Source organism: Cydia fagiglandana, chromosome 26, assembly GCF_963556715.1.
Source record: "Cydia fagiglandana chromosome 26, ilCydFagi1.1, whole genome shotgun sequence".
NCBI lineage: Eukaryota > Metazoa > Arthropoda > Insecta > Lepidoptera > Tortricidae > Cydia > Cydia fagiglandana.
Window position 1 is genome coordinate 7,734,729 of NC_085957.1, and position 25,670 is coordinate 7,760,398.

The 25,670-nt window shown below is 39.8% G+C and overlaps 1 protein-coding gene across 1 annotated transcript in view; it reads left to right on the top strand.

Moving 5' to 3' along the window:
* The window catches only part of LOC134677476 (uncharacterized), a 343,898-nt gene that overhangs the window by 296,551 nt on the left and 21,677 nt on the right, over positions 1 to 25,670 (top strand). The window contains exons 2-8 of the mRNA XM_063535957.1: positions 5,427 to 9,849; positions 13,411 to 13,540; positions 15,164 to 15,278; positions 16,349 to 16,424; positions 18,471 to 18,614; positions 22,370 to 22,520; positions 23,356 to 23,441. Of these exons, the coding sequence (XP_063392027.1) occupies positions 5,434 to 9,849; positions 13,411 to 13,540; positions 15,164 to 15,278; positions 16,349 to 16,424; positions 18,471 to 18,614; positions 22,370 to 22,520; positions 23,356 to 23,441 (5,118 nt within the window). The 5' untranslated portion in view covers positions 5,427 to 5,433. The remainder of the gene's footprint in view (positions 1 to 5,426; positions 9,850 to 13,410; positions 13,541 to 15,163; positions 15,279 to 16,348; positions 16,425 to 18,470; positions 18,615 to 22,369; positions 22,521 to 23,355; positions 23,442 to 25,670) is intronic.

Here is a 25,670-nt window from a genome sequence, read left to right on the forward strand (position 1 = left end):
TCGTGTTATTATTATTACCCTACAAACGATCGAATCTTACGGGCATAGTGTAGACACATATTTTTTAGGGTTCCGTATCGGTACACTAAGGGTAAAAACGGGACCCTATTACTAAGACTTCACTGTCCGTCCGTCTGTCTGTCTGTCACCAGGCTGTATGTCATGAACCGTGATAATGATACACATTTGATGTATGTATCTCTGGCCGCTATAACAACAAATACTAAAAACAAAATATTTAAGTGGGCTCCCATACAACATCCGTGATTTTTTGCCGTTTTTTGCGTAATGGTACGGAACCCTTCGTGCGCGAGGCCGACTTGCACTTAGCCGGTTTTTTTTACTTGATTAATTTTTCTTCTACTGCAATGTTAAAAAATAATTATAAATTAAGATAAGTTATAACTTATTAGTTTTAGTGTTTTTGTTAAGTTGTATAAATGTTATAAATAAAAAAAATCGGTCAAGTGCGAGTCGGACTCGCGTTCCAAGGGTTCCGTACATCACTCAATTAAAAAAAAAAGTTTTTTTATACGTAAAACGCGAGTGAATTGCCTTTAAAAAACCCGTAGGGGTTGAATCAAAAAGTAAGTAATTAGTCCGACTCACGCTTGACTTTCTAATAGGTTTTCCTGTCATCTATAGGTAAAGACCTATTTTATGTATTTTTTTTACAAAATTTTAGACCCAGTAGTTTCGGAGATAAAGGGGGGGGGGGGGGAATGGTAATTTTTTGCCTATTTTCTTGAATTACTTCTAAACTGTTTATTCTAAAATTACAAAAAAAAAATATATTTGAAATTCTCACATTGAGCTCTTTCATTTGATATGTAACACAATATATTTTGACAAACTTTATTTTTAAATTTTCTAATTTATCCCCCAAAAGTGGCCCCCATATTTAAAATTCATTTGTTTACATTACATGTCCGTCTTTGGGTCCCAAACTTACACCAAGTAGCACAGATAGCTCTATAACTACTCACTTTTAGTTCTATCTAACGCTCTGTGCGTATTAAGACACTTATAAGAGCACACTCGTGGTCCTACAGCTGTATAATAGATCTCAGTGATATTTATATAGCTTAGGGCTGATTAAAAGCTGCCTTACGGCTCTAAAAACTACCATTTATACGCAAAGAGTGATATAAAGGTATATTTGCTACGACCCTATACAGCTTTAAGTGTTACCAAATGCTTTAACCGTTATAAGGTCTGTTAAGTGGATAAAATTACGCCATGTGCTGTATAAGGAGGTAATTGTGGACTTTTATTACGTTGACTTATTAAGGGAGCACAAGTGAACTATTATGAAGCTAATAGACGTATAATGAAACACATGTGGCACATAATACAGCTTGTCGCTGAACATGTTTACCGATAAGCAGCTTTTATTGCGCTGACTTTTAAGGGACCACGAGTGAACTAATATGAAGCCAATAGACGCATAATGGAACACCTGTGGCGCATAATACAGCTTATCGCTGAACGTGTTTACCGCTAAGCAGCTTTTATTACGCTGACTTTATAAGGAAGCACGAATGAACTATTATGAAGTCAATAGACGTATAATGGAACATACGTGGCGCATAATACAGCTTATCGCTGATCATGTTTACCGATAAGCAGCTTTTATTACGCTGACTTTTAAGGGAGCACGAGTGAACTAATATGAAGCCAATAGACGCATACATGAAACACATGTGGCGCATAATACAGCTTATAGCTGAACATGTTTTACCGCTAAGCAGCTTTTATTATTCTGACTTTTTGAGGAAGCACGAATGAACTATTATGAAGCCAATAGACGTATAATGGAACACATGGGGTGCATAATACTGCTTATCACTGAACATGTTTACCGGTAAAGCAGCTTTTATTTCGCTGACTTATTATAAGGGAGAACGAGTGAACTATTATTAAACCAATAGACGTATAATCGAACACATGTGGCGCATAATACGGCTTAGTGCTGAACATGTTTACCGCTAAGCAGCCTATTATACTACCATTGAGACTGTGTGAATAGCGGCTGTTTAAACGTTCACAAGATGCCTTATAACTGTTTAGAGGTTCACTAGTGTATCGAAAGAACGACTTGGACTTTATAGTGGTTCACTTAAGTATCTTTATCAGATATATAACAGTCGTATGCTGCATATTAGAATTTTAACGGTTCACGTTGCTTTTTAACATTGACCGCCATTTTATTGTATATAACCTACAAAATTGAAATTACTTTTCCAACTTTTAAGGGTCACAATAAGGTTTTGTGCATGAGTTCTTAATCTAAATAATTAGTTTAGTACTTCCTATAACGTATTATTAACTTTTTATCTCATAATTCTGTCCAAACCACTGAAATAGTTTTAACACATAGCTTATTTATATCATTAATTTAAATAAATCCTGATTATTTTCGTGGCGCACTGAAATTTTCTTAGATAATGTATATATATAATGTCAATAAACTTGCATTCCCAAACATCTTTCTCGCATTTATATATAAAAGATCATGCACTAACATTTAACTAAACACTTTAACAAAATGACTTATGGTGTGGTTGCGCTAAACCTCTGCGTTCGTCGTCACTAAACTAAATAATAGCTGTTTTTTAAGGCAGAGGTGTAAAAGTAAGTTAATAATTATCTTTTATTCAGCCCAACGTCAATCTTTCCCGGTATTAGGGCGCACATGTGACATATTAACTGAATAAAGGGTAACTGGTGGGGTCTTACCCAGTCAATATACACCTCTTATAACTCCTGTTACCCCTTATAATTCCATTAAATTGCTGCTACAATGCTCTTAAGCAGCTATGTGAACTTAAGGCTGCATAATTTGTGCCCATTTAAGAGTTATAAAAGCTGAAAAGACGCTTATACAGCTCTTATGCAGCGTTTATATTCCAGCTTCAAGCGTATTCGTACTTCATTATGCGGCTGCTATACAGCTAATCTGTGCTACTTGTGCACATATGTGTGTACCAAATTTCAACTTAATTGGTCCAGTGTTTCGGAGAAAATGGGCTGTGACAGACGGACAGACAGACAGACGCACGAGTGATCCTATAAGGGTTCCGGTTTGAGGTACGGAACCCTAAAAATTAAGATATGTTTTTAGGGTTCCGTACCCAAAGGGTAAAACGGGACCCTATTACTAAGACTTCGCTGTCCGTCCGTCCGTCCGTCCGTCTGTCTGTCTGTCACCAGGCTGTATCTCACGAACCGTGATAGCTAGACAGTTGAAATTTTCACAGATGATGTATTTCTGTTGCCGCTATAACAACAAATACTAAAAACAGAATAAAATAAAGATTTAAGTGGGGCTCCCATACAGCAAACGTGAATTTTGACCAAAGTTAAGCAACGTCGGGCGTGGTCAGTACTTGGATGGGTGACCGTTTTCTTTTTGCATTTTTTTCCGTTTTTTTGCTTTATGGTACTTACGGAACCCTTCGTGCGCGAGTCCGACTCGCACTTGCCCGGTTTTTATTTAACTTTTTGCTTGTTGACATTTAAAAAAACTTTTTCTTGGTTTACATTTTCAATTGATCTATTTCATGTTTATTTAATTTTGTAAATTATATTTTTCGGAAAAAACATAGGATAGTTTTCATCAAGAATATCATCATTCAACGTGGACAAATTCTCAAGTAGAACACGTCAGTATTTCGTACGTCAGTGGAAACGTGCCAAACTGGATCTTAATGACAAGTTGTTTTGACACTAATGACATTAATGACAGAATTTACTACCGCGTACGAGAAGACCTGTCTGTGACACCTGTTTTATATAACTAGGTATACCTATATACAACATACATGCGGACTGACATAATAACCTACATGGGTCTCTATGTACCTACCTGGCCCCGTGTATGAACTATACTATAGGGGGCAACCTAGGAGCCGTGAAATTTTTGGCGCGAGGCGTAAACGTGTAGTTTATGCTTCCGATGTAGCCCACAAGATGACATAACCTACTATGCACAAGGAAACGTACCGACGAGAACGGATCTACCGTAGGTAGCACTTGCTTTGGCAGTGTACATGTGCACAGATGTTTCCGATTCAGGCCACAAGATGGCAGACCCTCCAACGCGCACGGTCCAGGGATAAGGTTCACCGATGTATGAAAATTATGAGTCACGTATCGCCGTAAAAAACCGCTTCCATACAATCCAAGTTACGCTCTCGTATAGAGCGAGTAGACATTTTGTATGTACAACTTCTCACAAAAATTTCTTTGTATTACTATTTCTAGCAATGCAAACTATGTTGCTTGAATATTCTAATTATCAAATGTCATGTTATTTCAAAATGTCTTTTCTTTGTTTCAGGTCCCGGGAATTTCCGTCTAACGACAAAGAAGAAATACGCTCAAATACCCGGTTTAAGTTCAGGGGAATCCGCCCAAATGCCGACGTACACTCCTCCCACTTTCAACCAACCAATATTCACCCCCCAACCAGAATTCAAAGATAATCTTATAAATAACACACCAACAGATGTTGGTCAAACCAATGTAGATTACAACGCTTTTAGTAATGTACAAAACATTCCATTAGAACGCGATAATAAATCTAATGTATTTGATACAAAACAAGAGACAAACGCTGCATCACAATTCCATGATTCTAATCAAGGTATAATTCCACCACCGCCGATGTTTTCTAATTTAGCTAAAAGAGACAGTGTGCCTAATGTGGGTAAGACGGTATTACCGCCATCTGTCGCTAGGAGAATAGGCTCTAATAAACCTACAATAAATAATCAAGCACCAGCTTTTGCTGCGGTTGGTAATATATTTATACCAGCGCCGATTGCAGCAGAAACATTGCCACCGAATGCTTCGCAGCCATCGTTTATGGGTAATCCTACCAGTTTTCCTTCAAGTTATACATCACAAGCGGCATCACCAGTTACACCGATGTCTACGCCAATCCCAAGTACAGTTTCATCAACAGCTATACCGTCAGTTGCCTCTTTAGCATCGTCAGCAAGCCCTCAAGTTGATTCCTCAATAAATGTACCACCAAATTCAGCATCTGGAATACCCACTTTTGCAACGGGAAATCTACCACCACCACCGAAAAACGCATTTGCCACTCCACCTGCAATGGTTTCACAAGCGACCGGATCTTTAATAACGGGAAATATGCCACCACCACCGAAAACTGCATTCACATCTCCCCCTGCAATGACTTTACAGGCAACACCTTCAATAACGGGAAATATACCGCCGCGACCAAAAAATCCAGTCGCACCTCCCCCGGCAATGACTTCACAAGCAACCGTACCTCCAACTCCGGGAAATTTACCACCCCCACCGAAAAATGCATTTGAAACGCCTGCAATCGTTTCACAAGCAACAGGATCTTTAGTAACGGAAAATGTACCACCACCGAAAAATGTTTTTGCTAGTCCAACGATGGCACAAAATGTGCCTGAATTTTCAATGACATCAAGTGCGCAATCGGCAGCAATATTAACGCCACCGCAATTTTATACGCCAGGAAGCCAACCGCAATCTGTAATCCCACCGCCAATGACAGGTCCAAATATACCAACACTCCCAAATATTCCATTATTTCCAAATACCGCAGTAGCATCGTCATCTATATCGGCACAACCACAGATGAGTGCTTCCACAGATTTACAAAATCAACCTACCTCAGGACTTTCTGCTCAAAGTGTAACATCAGCAGCTGCGCCACAAATATTTAATCCTAATAAGCATGTATCTTTATTATCGAAGGATATAACAAACGATCAATTGCAACAAATGTTGTCTCCTGCAGCAGAACCACCTAAAATCCCAGAACCACCGAAGGCATCGTGCAACACCAATTTCAGGATGACGAAGAAAAGGCCACAGTATTACTCCGGACCTATTGAAGGTGTCGGTGCTATTAGTAACAATGTAAAACCTACTCTAACGCCTGTACCTACGACTGCTTTTCAAGGTGCCGTCTTTACACCAGAAATGAATGCAGGGCAAGCAGAACTGTTTACTCCTGAGAATGTAACTGAAAATGTGTCATCGCATGGAGCTACTTTGCCCCCAGATAATAATGAATATCAACAGCAATATTATAACTTTACACCTGTTGATATTAACCAATCATCAAGCAATATCAATTATCCAGCATCTGAAGCCTCCACTTATAATTATAACACTGCGTTTGACTTGTCCCGGCAAGCACCAGATGCTTATGAACCGCCGAAACAAGAATCCGCATTTGGCATAATAGGCTCTCTTAAATCTAAACTATCTTCAATAGATATAAACAAGCTACAAAATAGCGTGACAACTTTCTTTGATCCTGGATATAATATGGTAAAATCGGAGACGGCTGAAAATACTCAATCTGACTACGGACAGAATCAAGGATTAGAAATATTCATAGCTAATCCTGAAACGCAGGTGCAACCTTATAATTACGATGTACATCAACATAATTTTACTTATGGACAAGGTTCTATACCTAACGCCAGTGATTATTATAATCAACAAGTTCATAATGTTTATTCTACTGCTAGCTATTATTCGCAACCAACTTACGGCACACAAAGGTATAGCCAAACCAATTTGCCAATTCAGCAAGGTCATACCCAACCTCCCAAAAATACTGTCGTAAACACCGAAACTTCACAAGGAGTGAATCTATGGGGCTCTTATGACCCTACTAGAAGCGGCTATAATAAGGATTTCGCCGTAGATAACAGCAAAGTTACTCATGAACCAACACCTGCCGTAGAAACCGAATCTTCAAAGAGAGCTACTATATGGGGTCCTTATGACCAAACTAGTACTAATTATGATAAAGACAGTGTACCTAACAGTACTCTACAACAAACATCTGCAATTGAGCTTAATGCTTCACAAGTGACTAATGCACAGACTACACGTAACCCAATTGGTTATGGATTTAATAAAGATAATACAGCAGACAACAATAGCATTACTCATGAGCAAACATCTATCGTAGACACTGATACTACACAAAGGGCTAATGCACAGAGTACGTATGACCCTACAATTACAACAATTAGTTCTGGTTCAAATAAAGAAAATGTACCAGATAATAATAGCATTACTCAGGAACAAGCATCTAGTGTCCACACAGATTTTCCAGAAAGAGCTAATGTGCTGGACACGTTTGATTCTGTTTTTAGCACTAGTTACGATAAAGATTACGCGGCACAATTTAGTAATATTACTCAGGAATCAACGTCTGCTGTGGATTTCAAATCTGCACAAGAAGTAAATATATGGGGTAGGTATGACCCTGTCATTTCTGGTTATGATAAAGAAAATGTATTAGAACATGAAACAGGTAATGATGGTACTGGTGCTTTCTTCCAAAGTCAGCTAGAAAGTGGCATTCCGAAAATGCTTGAAATGTCAAGTGCAGAAAATGTAGCAGAAGCTATTAAAAGTCTGCAGATCAAAGACGACGAAAATACAAATCTAGAAGAGATTGGTTTAGAGGAAAATCAAAATATGCCATTGAATAAATTATCACAGCCAATTTTAATAGGTAAAATTGATATATCGACTCCTAATCTCGATGAAAATAACGAGTTGAAGAAAAGTGGTGATATAAATTACGTAGATATGTTCCGAAATTCGGATATCCCTGAACTACCCAGTGCGTTTGATGCGCCATTACAGAACCCTTTTTCAAAACCTCAAGAGATATCGGACAGTGTTAGTGAAGGATGTGTTTCTTGGAATTCTAATGAAGAAGAAGTGGACGATCAATCATCTGCTGACCGCCTTATGTCATTAGCCAATGAGGAATTTGACGATGATAATTTGTGCGCGGACGATAGTGATCAAGATAATCTAGATATCTGTGTAACTTGCAGGGAAGTAAACCAACCTGTGCAGGCGCAACCCGCGCCAGCAGAAAATTTAACTCACCAAATGATTAAAAATATAACTGCTCCCATACAACTTTCAAACCCGGTTGAAGTTCCATTGACCGAAACAGAAATAAATCGAGATGTTCCAAATGAATTTGACACAATCAACCAATGCGCAGAAATATCGCTGATTGCTGATGAAACTATAGAAACTTTGCAAATACAGTCAGCTTCAGATTTGTTGGATGAAACTGAAAGCACCAACATTGAAGGAAGTTACGGTTGGCGTGTTGAAGCTCCGTTGCCTCCCGGCGAAGATCTTTTGGACCACGATTATACTTTTAAAACAAAGTCCAGCGCTATAGGATCATTTGCTAATAATAACCTATTCTTTGACAATTTATCGAACTACAGTGACATAAAAACTGAGTTAAATGTAGCTCAGAAGGAGGCTCCCATATTGCTGCAAAGTCAGATGAGTATTCCTAGCGCCCCACTGGCAGAAGATTCAGATGATGCTAAATCAGACGAAACGGGTGTGCTAGATGTTCAGTCTATAGAACAAGACGCAAGCAAAGATTTTCCGGTTTTTGAAGAATATGTTATTGATCCATCTGAGACAGAAGATGACAAGATAGAATTTAAAGGTCAAGGCGACGAAGTAAAAGACACTTTTACCAATAGGGTTGATAGATTTAAAAAACTTGAAGGAAATGATGATGCTACAGAGAAAAATGATTTTGCTAATTTGTCAATTTCTAATACGATGATGCCTTCGTATTTTGACACAGGTAACTATGCCGTTGAGACTCATGTCAAAAATTCACTTAAATCACCGACTATTGCAAGGATACCGCCAGGTTTTGAGGATCATTATGAATTAATGCCAAAGGGAAGGGAAAATCAACGTGGAATTTTAAAAGTTCCTGAAACTTCGACACAAACAAGAACAACTACAACAGCTAGTATTGCGCACACAAAGACTGAGAATTTGACATCTACTGTTGTTTCCAATATTACACCTTTAACAAACAAACCTACAAACATACAAAAACCACAGTTGGAAACAAGACTTCCTGATTTTACTGGTGTTTTTGGGATAGACATAAAACTTGCTGATATTAGTGTAACTGGTGCTGAGAAAAGTATAGAACCTACAAAAGAACATACCTCTGTTAATCCTCAAGCTAATATTGAAGATAAGGTGCAGGAAAATAAACCCGTACCATTACCAGACCCTATGAATTTCTTCGCACCCTCAACACAAGAACCCGAAACGACAGAAGGTGTGAATAGACTGGCGAGCTATTTTGCGGCACCAGCTAAAACTAACATTACGAAGTCTTTTTTTGAATTAAGTCAAGGACAAGACCATTATAGACAACATGAGGAAATCAAAGGGAGCAAACCTTTTTTTGAATTAAGTCAAAGTCAAGATCATTATAAAGAAAATATTTTAAACATTCCACACGATAGATACATAGCGAACTTAAATCTTATGAGTGACTTGACATCCCCTCAAAACGTAGAGCCTAATAAAGAGCAAATAGTAAGAACAGTCAACTATTTTACTGTAGAATACGACCACGACACACTTAATTTTAACAAAGGTGAACCTAGTCTCAATACTATAAAACAAAACATAAATAACCAAGTTTGCAACCAACCAGTTGCCGTGACAGAAAAAAACGAAATAGAAAAAGAGGAAACCATTGTAAATGACGAAATATTAACAGAAATTATAATGAAATGTAAATATTGTAAAGATTTAAAAGCGGGTCCCGTTTTGACGATTAAAGATATAGATTTAGACATAGACCAGGTCAGGTTTAGACAAGCTATGGACGGTGCTAGCAGTCCTAAGAAGGAAGTGGATATGGAGCCAAGAAAAGATAAAGAGCGGTCAGTCAACGTGAGGATGGATGACATGGCTTCCGATGGGGATAATAGCGAAGGGCTAGCTATGATGACCGAGGTATTATATTTACTTTTTTATTTAATGGTTTATTTAGAAAGCAATAATAAATATAGTTCAGTCATTGTATCCAAAAAACCGACCCTACCCGTGAATAATTAGTCCTTGGATTTTTTTTTCGTAGTTCCCTCGGGGGGGTCACTGCGATAGTGTAAATTCAAAAAGTAGACTGAATCAGGCTCCTGCGTATATTCGTAAAAAGGTTTTTCTTGCATAACTCGGCCATTTTTGATTTTACAGTATAACCGTGAGGACAAAAATTGTAGGAAATTTGATTCTCTACAAGTTTGGTCCTTACAATTTTTCTTCTAGGATCGATATTTTGTAAATTAAATTTGAAAAACAAGCGACAAATTCAAAATTTGACTCTACAAGTGTAGTCCTCTTCATTTATGACGTAAAGTTGAAAATAAACGAGATAATGAAAAAGTTTTGAATTTGTCGCTTTTTTCAAATTCAACATGCATCTTGTTCATGGGTAACTGAAGTTAGCGGGTCGATATATGTCGAGTAGAATTTAAACGGTCAATTAGCTAAAGAGCATATTAAACATTTTTAATTGAAAGTCTACAACGATGATTCATAATCATCGGACATTGCTCAAGACAGAGTTTTGCAAATAATAATGTAAGCTTATTGTCATTAAGGTAATGAATGTATTTAAAAGCTTTCTAATTTAGTCCCAAAACTCCATTCGTCAAGAGATGCCGTGCCGAAATTGCCGACGCCGTAAAATCGTAATTACAATTTTAGTATATTTATACTTCCCTAAAGAAAATAGTTCGGCCTTTATGTCAAATTAAAACCGGGCAAGTGCGAGTCGGACTCGCCCATCGAGGGTTCCGTACTTTTTAGTATTTGTTGTTATAGCGGCAACAGAAATACATCATCTGTGAGATACAGCCTGGTGACAGACAGACGGGCGGACGGCGGAGTCTTAGTAATAGGGTCCCGTTTTACCCTTTGGGTACAGAACCCTAGAAAAGGTGCCAAAAGGGTACTTATTGCACTATTTTTCTTTAACGCCAGCTAGCAAACGCCCATAACCCTTTAACCGCCAGAGTCTGATATATAAGACATTACATATCCAGCGCATTTCGCCACAGTCTGATAAATAAGACAAAGATCTGATTTGGTTTTTACAGTACTATACATTTATAACTCCCGTAACTATGCCAACCTTACTCTGCGTGGTACAATTACTGTCGGTGGCGACACAGGCACGCTCGATCAAAAATTGCTGGCGGTTAAAAGGTTAAAGCACAGACCAACAGGAGTTAGTATTCAAAGGGTTGAATTTGGTGATTTGCGTCGCGAACAAAAGACCAATATTAGGCTTCTATAGGCGGTTTTCTGTGCCTCAAAGTCAAAACAAGGGTCTCAGTCCACGGACCTTTTTTTTGTACAAATAACCAGTCTGTCGAAGCTTCTGGCAGTTTTAGTTCAGTAACTGTTTTAACTGCACGTATTTGTTATCAAAAGTTTGTTTATACGTTTTTGGTGTTGCCATTATCTTCTTAAATGGTTATAAATGTTAGAGTGACGGTCAAGTAATGTGTTAGGGGGCCCACTGATTAACAGTCCGCCGGACGGCATCGGCCTGTCAGTTAGAACAAAATTTTGACAAATCCGAACCGTCCGGCGGACTGTTAATCAGTGGGCCCCTTTATGTAATAACTAATATACGAAACAGTGTTAGTACATTTCGTATTTAACGTTATTTGCTGTTTTAAAATGGTGCTAAATAAAAATTAGTTAGATAATTTCATCTTAGAAAGATTCATTTTTATTTCATCAGAAGAATCAGGTGCAATATTCACCTCCATCATAAAAAGAAATAAGGTCAATGGGGGGAGGGGGGGGGGGTTAAATAAATCTGAATCCGATATTGTTATATTATATACTTTAAATTTTGCATGCTATACCAAGCAGGGTATGGTTGAACTAGATCCATTCTTGCGTATGTTAATTAAAAACCAATCTTATTTCCGGGTCCATATTGGCTCATATACAATTTATTAATCGAATATTTCTAATAATACCGATTTGTAGTCATAATCATCGTTTCTCCGAAAATTGTTACTCATATATTTTTTTTATAGTTTTTTGTACTACTACCTGCATTATTCATAACGATATATATTCCGTTTTTTTTTACTCATAATGTTGTCACTGAGAATGTATCTGTGCCCATAATGTTATTTGTAAGAATTTCTCGAAGACTAAGGCGGGAGCATTTGCTCTCGCTACACTCGCTCACTGTGAGGATCACAGCATTTCGGTTCTGTGAGGGTCGCAGTTCTAACCTAACCTAACCCACTTTTCTGGCAGCATTTCGGTTCTGTGAGGGTCGCAGTTCTAACCTAACCTAACCCACCTGTTTGGCAGCATTTCGGTTCTGTGAGGGTCACAGTTCTAACCTAACCTAACCCACCATTCTGGCAGCATTTCGGTTCTGTGAGGTTCGCAGTTCTAACCTAACCTAACCCACCATTCTGGCAGCATTTCGGTTCTGTGAAGGTCGCAGTTCTAACCTAACCTAACCCACTATTCTGGCAGCATTTCGGTTTTGTGAGGGTCGCAGTTCTAACCTAACCTAACCCACCTGTCTGGCAGCATTTCGTTTCTGTGAGGGTCACAGTTCTAACCTAACCTAACCCACTTTTCTGGCAGCATTTCGGTTCTGTGAGGGTCGCAGTTCTAACCTAACCTAACCCACCTTTCTGGCAGTATTTCGGTTCTGTGAGGGTCGCAGTTCTAACCTAACCTAACCCACCTTTCTGGCAGCATTTCGGTTCTGTGAGGGGCGCAGTTCTAACCTAACCTAACCCACCTTTCTGGCAGGATTTTAACCTGACTTGACCTACTTTTCTGTTTATTTTTGTCTTTTTTTTTTCTTATTTAGAATTTACTATTGCAATCGATATGTCGAGTAATAATATATACATAAATTTTAGTAATAGAGATATTTATGTAGAATGACATTATGAATATAATAAATTCGAAGTTCCAATGAGTATTGTTTAAAATGAAAATGTATAATGATCATTAGGATGTAAAATTGTATGAGATACATTTTCGGAGTTTCAATAATCGAATTTGCAATTTTATATGAACTTTGGCGCACCCCTTATTTCCATATACTTACGTTCCAGAATCGCTCCTCGAACGAGTACAACCAGTCTCGTTGGATGAGTCCGTCTGTTAATCAAAAACCAACCTTATTTCCATACATTTACATTACACATTCGCTTCTCCAAAGATTACGAGCCGCTGAAACACCACTGGTTCTATCGAATCTGTCATCCATTCTTTCAATTAAAAATCAACCTTATCCCCATACACTTACGTCAGAGAATCGCTCCTCCAACGAATACAAACTAGTCTCGTTGGATGAGTTCGGCTGTTAATCAAAAACCAACCTTATTCCCATACACCTACGTTCCACAATCGCTCTTCCAACGAGTACGAGGCGGTAAAACACCACTGGTTCTATCGAGTCTGTCATCCATGCTTGTGTTAATTAAAAATCAGCCTTATTCCCATATACTTACGTTACAGAATCGCTCATCGAACGAGTACGAGCCGGTAAAACACCACTGGTTCTACCGAGTGGACTGCGAAGATAAGTCGACGTGGCGCGGATTCTCTGTCACGGATTCAAGGGCCATAGAAAACGCGTTCCAGAGCCGTGAGTATACTTTTACACCAAATACAAAGTAAACAGAATAAATAAAAGTACTTGCAAAAAGAATAGATAGTATAGAGGGGTCCTGTCATAATAAATGTTGTAGTCACTATAAATTTACTGCCATCTATCTGCCATGACTATAACTCAAAATAAACACGTATAAAATTATCAAAAAATGAACATATATTATATGGATAAATGATTTTATTATTTTTATATCATTTTGACCCATGTTCATTCACTGATATCTATGTGTTAAAATTGCTAAATATGAAACGGTGTCGTCACGCCATCTAGCCGAGAATAGGCCAAAGGTGTGTGCGGCATCTATCCGAGAATGACTTTTTCTTGATTTCCGAGGCACATTTTTTTCTTAGATTTTATTCATCTTATACGAAGTTACATATGTCTTTGGCACTAGGTACAGAATAATCCCTCTTTGCTCACTCAGCACAACAAGAGTGATGATATTGTGACACTATTCAGTTGTTTGGTTAATTTTATACAACCTTATTGAATATTTTTATTATGCATGGACGCGCCGCAACCCTGGCGCGTCGGCTGCGGGACAGTCCCAACACCATCTTGAGAATGATAGCGGAAAAACCAGACTGTCCCATAATGCTCCACTGTGAGGGACTACATTTCCCTACGGAAAAACCAGACTGTCCCATAATGCTCCACTGTGAGGGACTACATTTCCCTGCGGAAAAACCAGACTGTCCCATAATGCTCCACTGTGAGGGACTACATTTCCCTACGGAAAAACCAGACTGTCCCATAATGCTCCACTGTGAGGGACTACATTTCCCTACGGAAAAACCAGACTGTCCCATAATGCTCCACTGTGAGGGACTACATTTCCCTACGGAAAAACCAGACTGTCCCATAATGCTCCACTGTAAGGGACTACATTCCCCTACAAGTGTGATACAGTGGTAGCAAAAATTAAGAGTATGGCTACCACTGTATTATAGGGTCTGGACTGTAATGTGAGCAAAAAATTAAACTGTAGGCTGTACTCCTCATACTGACCAACATTTGTTCAGCAACTTTCAGGCAGCAGAGTGAGTCCGACTCGCACTTGTCCGGATTTTTTTAAGTTTAGGTGTGATTAACTTCTGAAGTCCTGGGAGTTAATCACTACTACTTGTTTTGTATATCGGGTGTGGCCTGTAATATGAGTAAAAAATTAAACTGTAGGCTGTACTCCTCATACTGACCAACATTTGTTCAGCAACTTTTAAAAATAACTTGTGGTTTGATTTTTAATACACTTTAAAGTTTATGCTAAGACGCAATGTATTGCGAATTTTGCTATGTTTAAGGCGTGACAAGCAACGTCAATCACAATGATATGGCGTGGCGACGGCGTCCATTGAAGGTAATATTTATTTTGTATGAAAAATAGGAAGTCTAAATACTTCATAATTTTTAAAAGTTGTTGAACAAAAGTGTCATCGTTTGAGGAGTGCAATCTATGTTTTAATTATTTGTTCGTGTTACAGGCGACACCCGGTATGTTGTGTTTATGTGTAATACTTGTATGTTTATTATTGTGTATATCTATGTGTGTAAATCACACGAAATAAATAATTTGGAATTTGAATTTTTGAATTACAGCTAATATAAATGAGAGTACGCTGGTTCCGACGGACGGAGGCAGATACGATGTGAACGTGATTGGACGACTGAGGATAGCTGTTTATTGGACGGACAAGCCAACCAATGTCAGGAGGTATGGAGTTTTCATTTTAGTCTTAAGATGAAACAGGAGCTGAGATTTAAATATTTTAGGTAAATATACCCGTCTCGCTAACGGATGTAGCTCCTAAAACTAGTGCGATAAGGACACTAACAAAGCGAAAAAATCTCAAAAATCGAGGTTTCGTACTCGACTGTTTCCTCCTCCAAAACTTAACCAATCCTAACCAAACTTGAAAATCTAAATGTTTATGAAATTATCTGTGTCGGACCGTTTTGCTTTTTTGGCTAATTGATATCAGTTTTGAATACTACGCCTCTCATTGCGGCATAGTCAATTAGGCCAGTTTGGCCATTTTTGAAGGGCTCTAGCGCCTTAAAAAACAAAAATATCAAAAAAAGCAAAACGGTCCGACACAGATATTGACAGTATTAATCTGTGTTGAAAAAATCATTGCTCTAGCTTCAAAACCCACGGAGGAAACAGTCGAGTACGTATGGAGAAATGACCACTCCTTAAAGCTGGCTCTGGCCAAAGTTGGCTCTTAAAGCTAGCAAAATAGCCAAGATGATTTCAAGCCATCTTTTCCTAATGATTATGGTTAAGAGTCCATCAACGTACACACTAGCGCCACTGCTAAATAATCGTGATTATTTAAATTTAATGAAAGATATTTAAAAAAGGGGCCGCTACGCACTGTATTTTGTATTTAAGGGCCCCCCACATCTGGCGTCTTTCGAGCGTCGGCGTCTGTCGGCGTCGGTCCAGCGCTATGGAAAATGACGTCGCTGCGCAGTTGCGTCGACGCTGCGTCGACGTTGCGTCGACGTCGGCCATAGAATTGTAGACGCCGACGCTCGATAGACGCCAGATGTGGGGGGGCCCTAAGTTCCTTCTGAATACATCAAACTAATTTTAATGTTGCTGGATTCGTCGATCTATGAACTCAAAACCAAAAACGGCCGTTTTAACTGTGGACGCCTATGATTGACGAATTTTTTAAATACCTTTCGTTAAATTTAAATAATCACTATTATTTAGCAGTGGCGCTAGTGTGCACGTTTAATTAATTATAACTTTATACAATTGTTGTTCGTTTTCAGATGTAGCTGGTTCTATAAGGGCACCACTGACGCACGGTATGTGCCCTATACGGAGGCGGTGGCTGAAAAATTAGAGGTACATATTCAACAACAAAAACACCCATTTCTGACTTATGTTGTCGCGTGCTACTCCATATGTCTTCGCGACTTCTAGACTTCTAGAATCGCGCGTGATAAATAATGTATATAAGCAAAAAGAATAGATAGTATAGAGGGGTCCTGTCATTGTAAATTTTGTAGTCACAGTACATTTACTGCCATCTATCGACACACGACTAAAACTCAAAAAGAAAACATAAAATTATCAAAAAAATGTATGTATATGGATAAATGATTTTATTATTTTTATATCATTTTGATCCATGTTCATTCACTGATATCCATATGTTAAATATGAAACGGTGTCGTCACGCCATCTAGCCGAGGATAGGCTAAAGGGGCTATTCATAAATTATGTAATTTCTATTTAGGGGTAGGGGGGGGGTCTGGGCATCGGATGACGGTAGCATGAAGTAGGAGGAAATGGGGTCATTTGAAGCATGATTTTTGGATATAACACTTTAAACTCTCGCGTTTTGTACACATATTCAATTACACAAACGGGTCTACCGCCCGTAGTAGTTTGGGTATAGTAATTGAATATGATTCTTGGATGATTATAGGGGGGGGGGGGTCAAAAATCGTCAAAAATCGATGACGTAATTTATGGACAGCCCCAAAGGTGTGTGCGCCATCTATCCGAGAATTACTTTTTCGTGATTTCCGAGGCACGTTTTTTACTTAGACTTTATTCATCTTATACGAAGTTACATATGTCTTTGATATGAGTATATGTATCGTCAATTCCCGTCGCCTAGCAGCCATAATACAAGCTTTGCTTAGTTTGGGGCTAGGTTGATCTGTGTAAGATGTCCCCTAATATTCATTTATTTAATTACTAAAAAATATTGCTTTGATATTCCACTAAATATTGACATCCTAATCAGTTAGTTACAACCCGATGTATTAATTTTATTTATACTTTTATAACTAACACGGCACTTAGAGACGGTTGCACCAAACTGTTCGTATCGTTAAAGAGTTCCCTAAATTTTTATGTATGGAAAGTTTCATAGTAAAGCGCCGGTGCGTGCCGGCTGACGTTGATCAGTCTGTCAAATGTGGTTGGTGCGACTGGCCCTGAGTGCCACATATGACAGACTGATCAACGTCAACCGGGGCGCCCCGGCACTTTTCTATGAAACTTTCCATACATAAAAATTTAGCGAACTCTTTAACGATACGAACAGTTTGGTGCAACCGACCCTAAGGGTAAGCCCTAAAGGCCGAGCCACACCGGCTTCCGTGTGCGTAACGTGCGCGTGTGCGTGCGCTAAAATGTTGGAGCCGCACACGCACACGTCACGCAAGCGGTGTGCCATCTCTCTTAAGGATCTGTATACTACAACGCCGCACGCGCACGTGCACGTCACGCACACGCAGCCGGTGTGCACAGGCCTTAAGGCTATGGGTAAGGGTGTTTCATTTTGAAAGTTTCATAGTAAAGCGCCGGGGCGCGCCGGCTGACGTTGATCAGTCTGTCAAATGTGGTTGGTGCAACTGGCCCTTAATCGCGTAAAACTTACGTTTGTTTGTGGCCTTACGTTTCGAACGTGGCGTTACGTACGTGGTCACAGGTAGATTCATAAGTCCCGTATTAGTTATAAAAGTATGAGTGAAAATACTAATACTTTCGTGTTATTGTGTTACTTGTTGTTTTATTTTCTTATTTTTTTTGTCACGATTAAATGCTCTCTACTTTACTCTACTCTAAAATCGTGTTATTTTAAATCAATACAGGGTGTTTGGTACATCGTTTGACATGTTAAAACGGCAGATAGGTTGAGTCTTCTCAGGCCTAGATTTTTTTAATTTGGCGCACGTTTTTTTTCACTTATATGCCAGTTTATCGGAAATTTCAATTTTTTACTTTGTGTAGTAGTAAAAAAAAACCATGGCCAATTTTGTTTTTCTAGGCATGACAAGATAGCAAATTACTCAACCTATGTGCCATTTTAATTTAGCAAACGATGTACCAAACATCCTGTATAATTTTATCTATTAAATGATGGTATGTAACCAGGTGGAGTACCGTCACGGCATAACGACAGGCGAATGGCACCGCCGTCTATTACTACCCAACAACGAGCTGGTAGTGATGCACGGCCCTGCAGTCATGGTGCATTTCCTGCAGGCCGGCGCCTCTGATGCGTTCGGTGCACCCAATGTAAGTTGCACCATAGCCTCCTGAGGCCTAGCCATACGAACGTATCCAGGTCACCGTCACGGCATAACGACAGGCGAATGGCACCGCCGTCTATTACTACCGAACAACGAGCTGGTAGTGATGCACGGCCCTGCAGTCATGGTGCATTTCCTGCAGGCCGGCGCCTCTGATGCGTTCGGTGCACCCAATGTAAGTTGCACCATAGCCTCCTGAGGCCTAGCCATACGAACGTAACCAGGTGGAGTACCGTCACGGCATAACGACAGGCGAATGGCACCGCCGTCTAGTACTACCCAACAACTAGCTGGTAGTGATGCACGGCCCTGCGGTCATGGTGCATTTCCTGCAGGCCGGCGCCTCTGATGCGTTCGGTGCACCCAATGTAAGTTACCCACTAATTAGACTGATGTATGGATGTCCACATCCTAACCTAACCCATCCTGTCCATGACCTATGAGTGACCGAGCGAAACGAAGGTCTCCGTTTCAGCTAAGGCAAAAATGATGTCGTATGTCCGGATGAACCGATTCTTGTGGAATTTTGTGAGCAGGTTATTGAATATTATTTTTTTTAGGGACGTAACGATATCGATATATCGGCCGATATATCCGCATCGCCGATTTAAATTCAGCCGATATCACAGTGAACTATAAATTAAATAAAAAAATAAAAATCATTTATTGCAGATCAAAGATCCATATAGTGATGGTTACCTAAAGGGTGAGTACTATTAAATTGTCGCTAACATATTCCGTTTTTTTTTCTAGACTCTCAACCTTTTTGGTAAAACTTATTATATATATCAAAATTAGAATGTATTGGCATCTTTTATTCTTAAAAAAAAACATTCACTTGTATTTGTCTTTCAAGATGTCGTCAAAAGAAAAAAGCGTGCGCGATTTAATTTTGCAAAAATTTACTATGAATCCCTATATATCTACTTTGGAACTTGCAAAATCGTGCAATACAACTCGGAGAACAGTGCAAAGGACCATAAAAAAGCTAAAACGAGGTAAAACTACTGAAAGAAAGCAGCGAGAGGGTCATCCGACAAGAAAACGGAACAAAAAGTTGGAATCAAAGGTGTGTAAGCTGTTTGATCAAAATCCGGCTATTTCGTCCCGAGATGTGTCCAAAAAAGTTGGAACAAGCCAAAGCAATGTACAAAAAATAAAAAAAAACTGCGGTATTGTTACATACAAAAAACAAAAAGCTCCGAAAAGAACGGTTGATCAGTATAATCGAGCAGTTCGAAGTTCTAGATTATTGTACGCCTTGTTTGTTCAAAATACAGCAGGTTGCTTAATCATTGATGACGAAACGTATGTAAAGGCTGATTTCAATTCAATACCAGGCAATCAATACTTTTCTTCCCGCAACGTCTCGGGTCTGCCTGAATCAGAAAAAGTGATTCCAGTCGAGAAATTTGCCAAAAAGTTCCTCGTGTGGCAAGCGATATGCCAGTGCGGTGAGAGAAGTTCGCCTTTTGTAACCACTGGCACAATTAACACAGATATTTATATATCCGAATGCCTAAAGAAAAGGTTGTTGCCACTTATTAAAAAGCACAATTGTTCGACATTATTTTGGCCGGATTTGGCAAGTTGCCATTATTCATCTAGAGCTATGGATTGGTATAATTTGAATTCTGTCGATGTTGTACCAAAGGGATTAAATCCGCCAAATTGCCCAGAATTACGGCCGATAGAAAAATACTGGGCAAATATAAAAACAAAATTGCGGAAAACATGCCAACCGGCCACATCATTGCCCGATTTCAAAAGGAAGTGGATTAAATGTACTAAACTTATCACAAATGATTCCGTGCAAAATTCTATGAGTCGGGTCAAGAGTAAAGTCCGAGAATTCTCACGTCGTGCTTTAGACAAACAATAAAACGGTTTTAGCTCGCCTATTTTATCATAAACTTACCAATAATAAACATTTTTGAATTTTATTGTATATTATTTTATTGTATAAAATTTTATTCAAATTGCGACAATTTAATAGTACTCACCCTTTAAATAATTGTTGTCTTTGATTTTTATTTGGCATTTTTCTTTATTTGTTTTACAGTTTTTCACACTTCACAAAATCGAGTGTCTATTATACCTACATAAGCATGTTTTATCCATATTAAGTGTATAATTCCTTATTTATTTTATATTTATTATAGTCCGTGTTTTTTAGCATTAGAAAGAACTTCGCAGAAGTAAGCTTGTGGTTTCAAATTCGGCACTTTTAGCGGTAATAATTTGAAGTAAATTATATGTATTGACCGTGCTACATTAGATAATTCAATAATTATTAATAATTAAAGAGTCTGATAAAAACTGCACGCTTGCTTCTGTGGAGTTCTTTCTAATGCTAAAAAAACGAACTATAACTAACTACTGTGCCATTGATATCGGTATCTGCATCGGTATCGCCGATTATTTACTTCAAAAATCGGTATCGGTATCGTATCGGCAAAAATTCGTGTATCGTTACATCCGAATTTTTTTTGCTTATAGATTTTTATAATAGGGGTAAAGGAACCCCCAATCCTGATGTCTACAGGTCATAGAGCCACTAATCCTATCCTATCGTGACCTATCCTCTCCAGCAGTTCACCTTCAGTAAGCGTGTCTACCGAAACCCTCCCAAGTTCAAACTGTCCCTCGACCAGCCGGCCAGGATCGGCAATCTCCTGCTGCTGGTCCACGGCGCTGGGGAATGGAAGTGCCAGAAAGACCAACACCCCTCTATCCTTCATCATCATCATCATCATCTCAGCCATAAGACGTCCACTGCTGAACATAGGCCTCCCCCTTGGACCTCCATGAGTGCCGGTTGGAAGCGACCCGCATCCAACGTCTTCCGGCGACCTTAACAAGGTCGTCTGTCCATCTTGTGGGTGGACGTCCTACGCTGCGCTTGCTAGTCCGTGGTCTCCACTCGAGCACTTTTCGACCCCATCGGCCATCTTTCCGTCTTTCCTCTACCCTTACTTATATTTAACTACGTCCATATCCTAACCTAACCCATCCTCTCCAGCAGTTCACCTTCAGTAAGCGTGTCTACCGAAACCCTCCCAAGTTCAAACTGTCCCTCGACCAGCCGGCTAGGATCGACCATCTCCTGCTGCTGGTCCACGGCGCTGGGGAATGGAAGTGCTAGAAAGACCAACACCCCTCTATCCTTACTTATATTTAACTACGTCCATATCCTAACCTAACTCATCCTCTCCAGCAGTTCACCTTCAGTAAGCGTGTCTACAGAAACCCTCCCAAGTTCAAACTGTCCCTCGACCAGCCGGCCAGCATCGACCATCTCCTGCTGCTGGTCCACGGCGCTGGGGAATGGAGGTGCCAGAAGGACAAGATTGTTAGTCCCCTAACCACAGAATAAATAATAGTACTACCTTACAGAAAGGAAACCTTATACTTAAATGAATTCTGTTTATTTTTAGTGTAGGGTGGCCAGTAATTGACGATTTACCCTATATCTATTTTGCTCCACACTCATTAAGAAGAAACCTTAATTTTTAGGGTTCCGTACCCAAAGGGTAAAAACGGGACCCTATTACTAAGACTCCACTGTCTGTCTGTCGCCAGGCTGTATCTCACGAACCGTGATAGCTAGACAGTTGAAATTTTCATAGATGATGTATTTCTGTTGCCGCTATAACAACAAAGTACTAAAAAGTACGGAACCCTCGGTGGGCGACTCCGACTCGCACTTGTCCGGTTTTAATTTTTTATTTTATTCCACAGCAATCAACCATGCGTCCGCGCGTCGTCCGCCGCGGCATCGACGAGTCAGAGATCGAAGACTCGGAACCGTCGAGCATCGACCACCTGCTGTTACTCTGCCACGGCGTCGGCTCCGCCTGCGACATGCGGTTCCGAGCCGTCGAGGAAGTTGGTACGTAACGGGACATCGACGAGTCAGAGACCGAGCACTCGGAACCGTCGAGCATAGACCACCTGCTGTTACTCTGCCACGGCGTCGGCTCCGCCTGCGACATGCGGTTCCGAGCCGTCGAGGAAGTTGGTACGTAACGGGACATCGACGAGTCAGAGACCGAGCACTCGGAACCGTCGAGCATAGACCACCTGCTGTTACTCTGCCACGGCGTCGGCTCCGCCTGCGACATGCGGTTCCGAGCCGTCGAGGAAGTTGGTACGTAACGGGACATCGACGAGTCAGAGACCGAGCACTCGGAACCGTCGAGCATAGACCACCTGCTGTTACTCTGCCACGGCGTCGGATCCGCCTGCGACATGCGGTTTGACTACCAATAAAGTGGCGTCAAGCTCATTTTGAACACCTGACCCGCTTACCAACTTCTGCTGCTGACTATACGGAATCCGTGGAACGCGACTCCCACTCGCACTTGACCGGCTTTTTTACAAGCTTTTATTTAGTTTCACCTGACTGTTGATTGTCAAATCTTGCAAGTTAAATTTGATCCACTTCCCGGTTTCCGATTGAGCTGAAATTTTGCATACATACGTAAATCGGGTGACAATGCAATATTATGGTGTCATCGGGCTGATCTGATGATGGAGACCGGAGGTGGCCATAGGAACTATGTGATAAAACAACTAACCCAATTGTGTTTGGGGTTTTTAGAATTGTCTCGATGAGCATTTGTTGCCTGTGGAAAGAAAAGTACAGTCAGCGATAAAAGCTTGTACCAAAAATGAAATTTTTGCCAAAAACTTTCTCTTTTTAATGATTGTTCCTTTTATTTCAGTGGATGATTTCCGAGCGACGAGCCTGCAACTGTTGCAGTCGCATTACAGGAACTCTTACGACAACGGAGCCGTCGGCAGAGTTGAGGTAAACACCTTTCTGTACTCATTGTATTACACAATATAATATTAGTATGGTTATAATATTAGTATGAATTGCAGGTGCCGCGAACCACGTTCGATCTGTTGCCTCTCTGTTGCAGTTGTATATTCGTACGTAAATGTGACAGGAAGGTAACACGTTCAACGTGGTTCGCGGTAGGCCCTCAAATACCGCTGGGAAGACAGTGTGGAAGCGGATCTGCGTCAGCTTCTAGCCGATAATTGGCAAGAAACGGCGCAGGATCGGGAAAAGTGGGATGCTCTCGTTTCGGAGGCCAAGATCCTCTTTGGATCGCTGAGCCATATTAGTTAGTTAGTTATGACCATATGAAATATTGGAAAAAATATACCGGAAAATCAATAGACTATCTCTTCGAGCTTAATTCCCCCACTACCAGTGAAGCGACACTCCTCAGCATAGGAGCCGTCAGATTTATGGCGCGAGGCGTAAATGTGTCGTTTATGCTCTCGGTATATTTCCTTGTGCATAGCAGGTTCTGCCATCTTGTGGGCTACATCGGAAGCATAAACGACACATTTACGCCTCGCGCCAAAAATCTGACGGCTCCTATGTTGAGGAGTGTCGCCTCACTGGTAGGAATTAAGCTTGAAGAGATAGGTAATCTATTGATTTTCCGGTATATTTTTTCCAAAATTTCATATGGTCATAACTAACTAACTAATATGGCTCAGCGATCCAAAGAGGGTCTTGGCCTCCGAAACGAGAGCACGCCACTTTTCCCGATCCTGCGCCGTTTCCTGCCAATTATCGGCTTGAAGCTGACGCAGATCCGCTTCCACACTCAATCAATCAATCAAGCATTTTATTCGTAATAAACTTAAAGCTAAGATTACATACAAAAGTATAACTAAAAACTACAGATATAAATAAAATTGGTAAGCGATAAAGTTTACCACGAAATGGGCTCGCCTCAGCATAATACTGACCCGAAAGTCAGCGCTGACCTTCCGGCGAGACCATTTTGTGGGCCACGAACGCACCGTGCAACACGGCCCTTTTAATAAATCTGAACTAGTGATGTACCGACTATTATTGATTTGGCCGACTAGCCGACTAATCGGCGCTCGGATGGCCGATTAGTCGGCTAGTCGGCCGGATCATTAGTTTCGTCTAAGTTCGGTTCAGATGCACATAAAAACAACCGTTTTACCGCTTTTTATTCGTCATATTATAAATATACATATAGTAACGCTGAAAATGAACTAAATAAAAAAACCTAAGGCTATATGTCATACGACAACCGGACAAGCAGACAAGAAAGCGACCAAGCGGTCAATAATTCAAACAAAAGTTTTCGTAAGCACCCTAAATAGGAATGTGGGTAAAATAGGTGAAAAACTTATGGTAAATATTTGCTGTATAAAGCTTGAACACGCCAAAACGTGGGCACATAAAATTACAAATAAATAGAAAATAAAGGTCTAATGGAGCGAAATATATATTGAATATAATTGAAAATATTATAGTTTATCATGCTAATATACTAGACTATCATTTCAGCCTCAGGATTTGACATGTCACAGACTTCATGATGACCAGGACACAGGCACTTTGCACGACATGATTACTGTATGTTTAAGTAGTCCAAGCCAGAGTTATTTGCGGATAAGTTGATAATATAACTTTAACAGGTGTCTTTTTCAAATATTCATTGATATGGGCCCAGTCCATTGCCATCCGCCTTCATTTATTACCATCCCCCCAAAAGTACCCTTTTGGCATTGTCAGCATGTCCATCATGTTAATACCCTTTCGTCACTGTTATAGTGTAATGATAACACGATGAATGCTACCAAAATAGTAACTGTGAGCTGTGGCTTCTTTAAAATAGGTTTAGGTCATTTTCGCAAATGTTTCTTGCATATATTTCTATAGTCAATGTCCCTTATGCGAATCAATTAACGGCATCGCTTGATGCAATCACAAGTAGCTGGCTCAACCATAAATAATGGGGATACTTAGCATTATTTTTATCTTGCAATCTTCGGGAATGTATTAGCAACTCATAGAAGTCAAACTTTTTATTTTGTGTATTGCTTGAAGTATGTATTTCTATAGAACCATCGTCTAACACCTAACACGCTCAAATACGTTAAAAATGATCAAACGTTTTAATATCCTACATTTTGCATACAAATTTCATTTAGCACCACTATTTTGGGAGCAGATAAGCTCTTGCTAGCTCTTAATCTA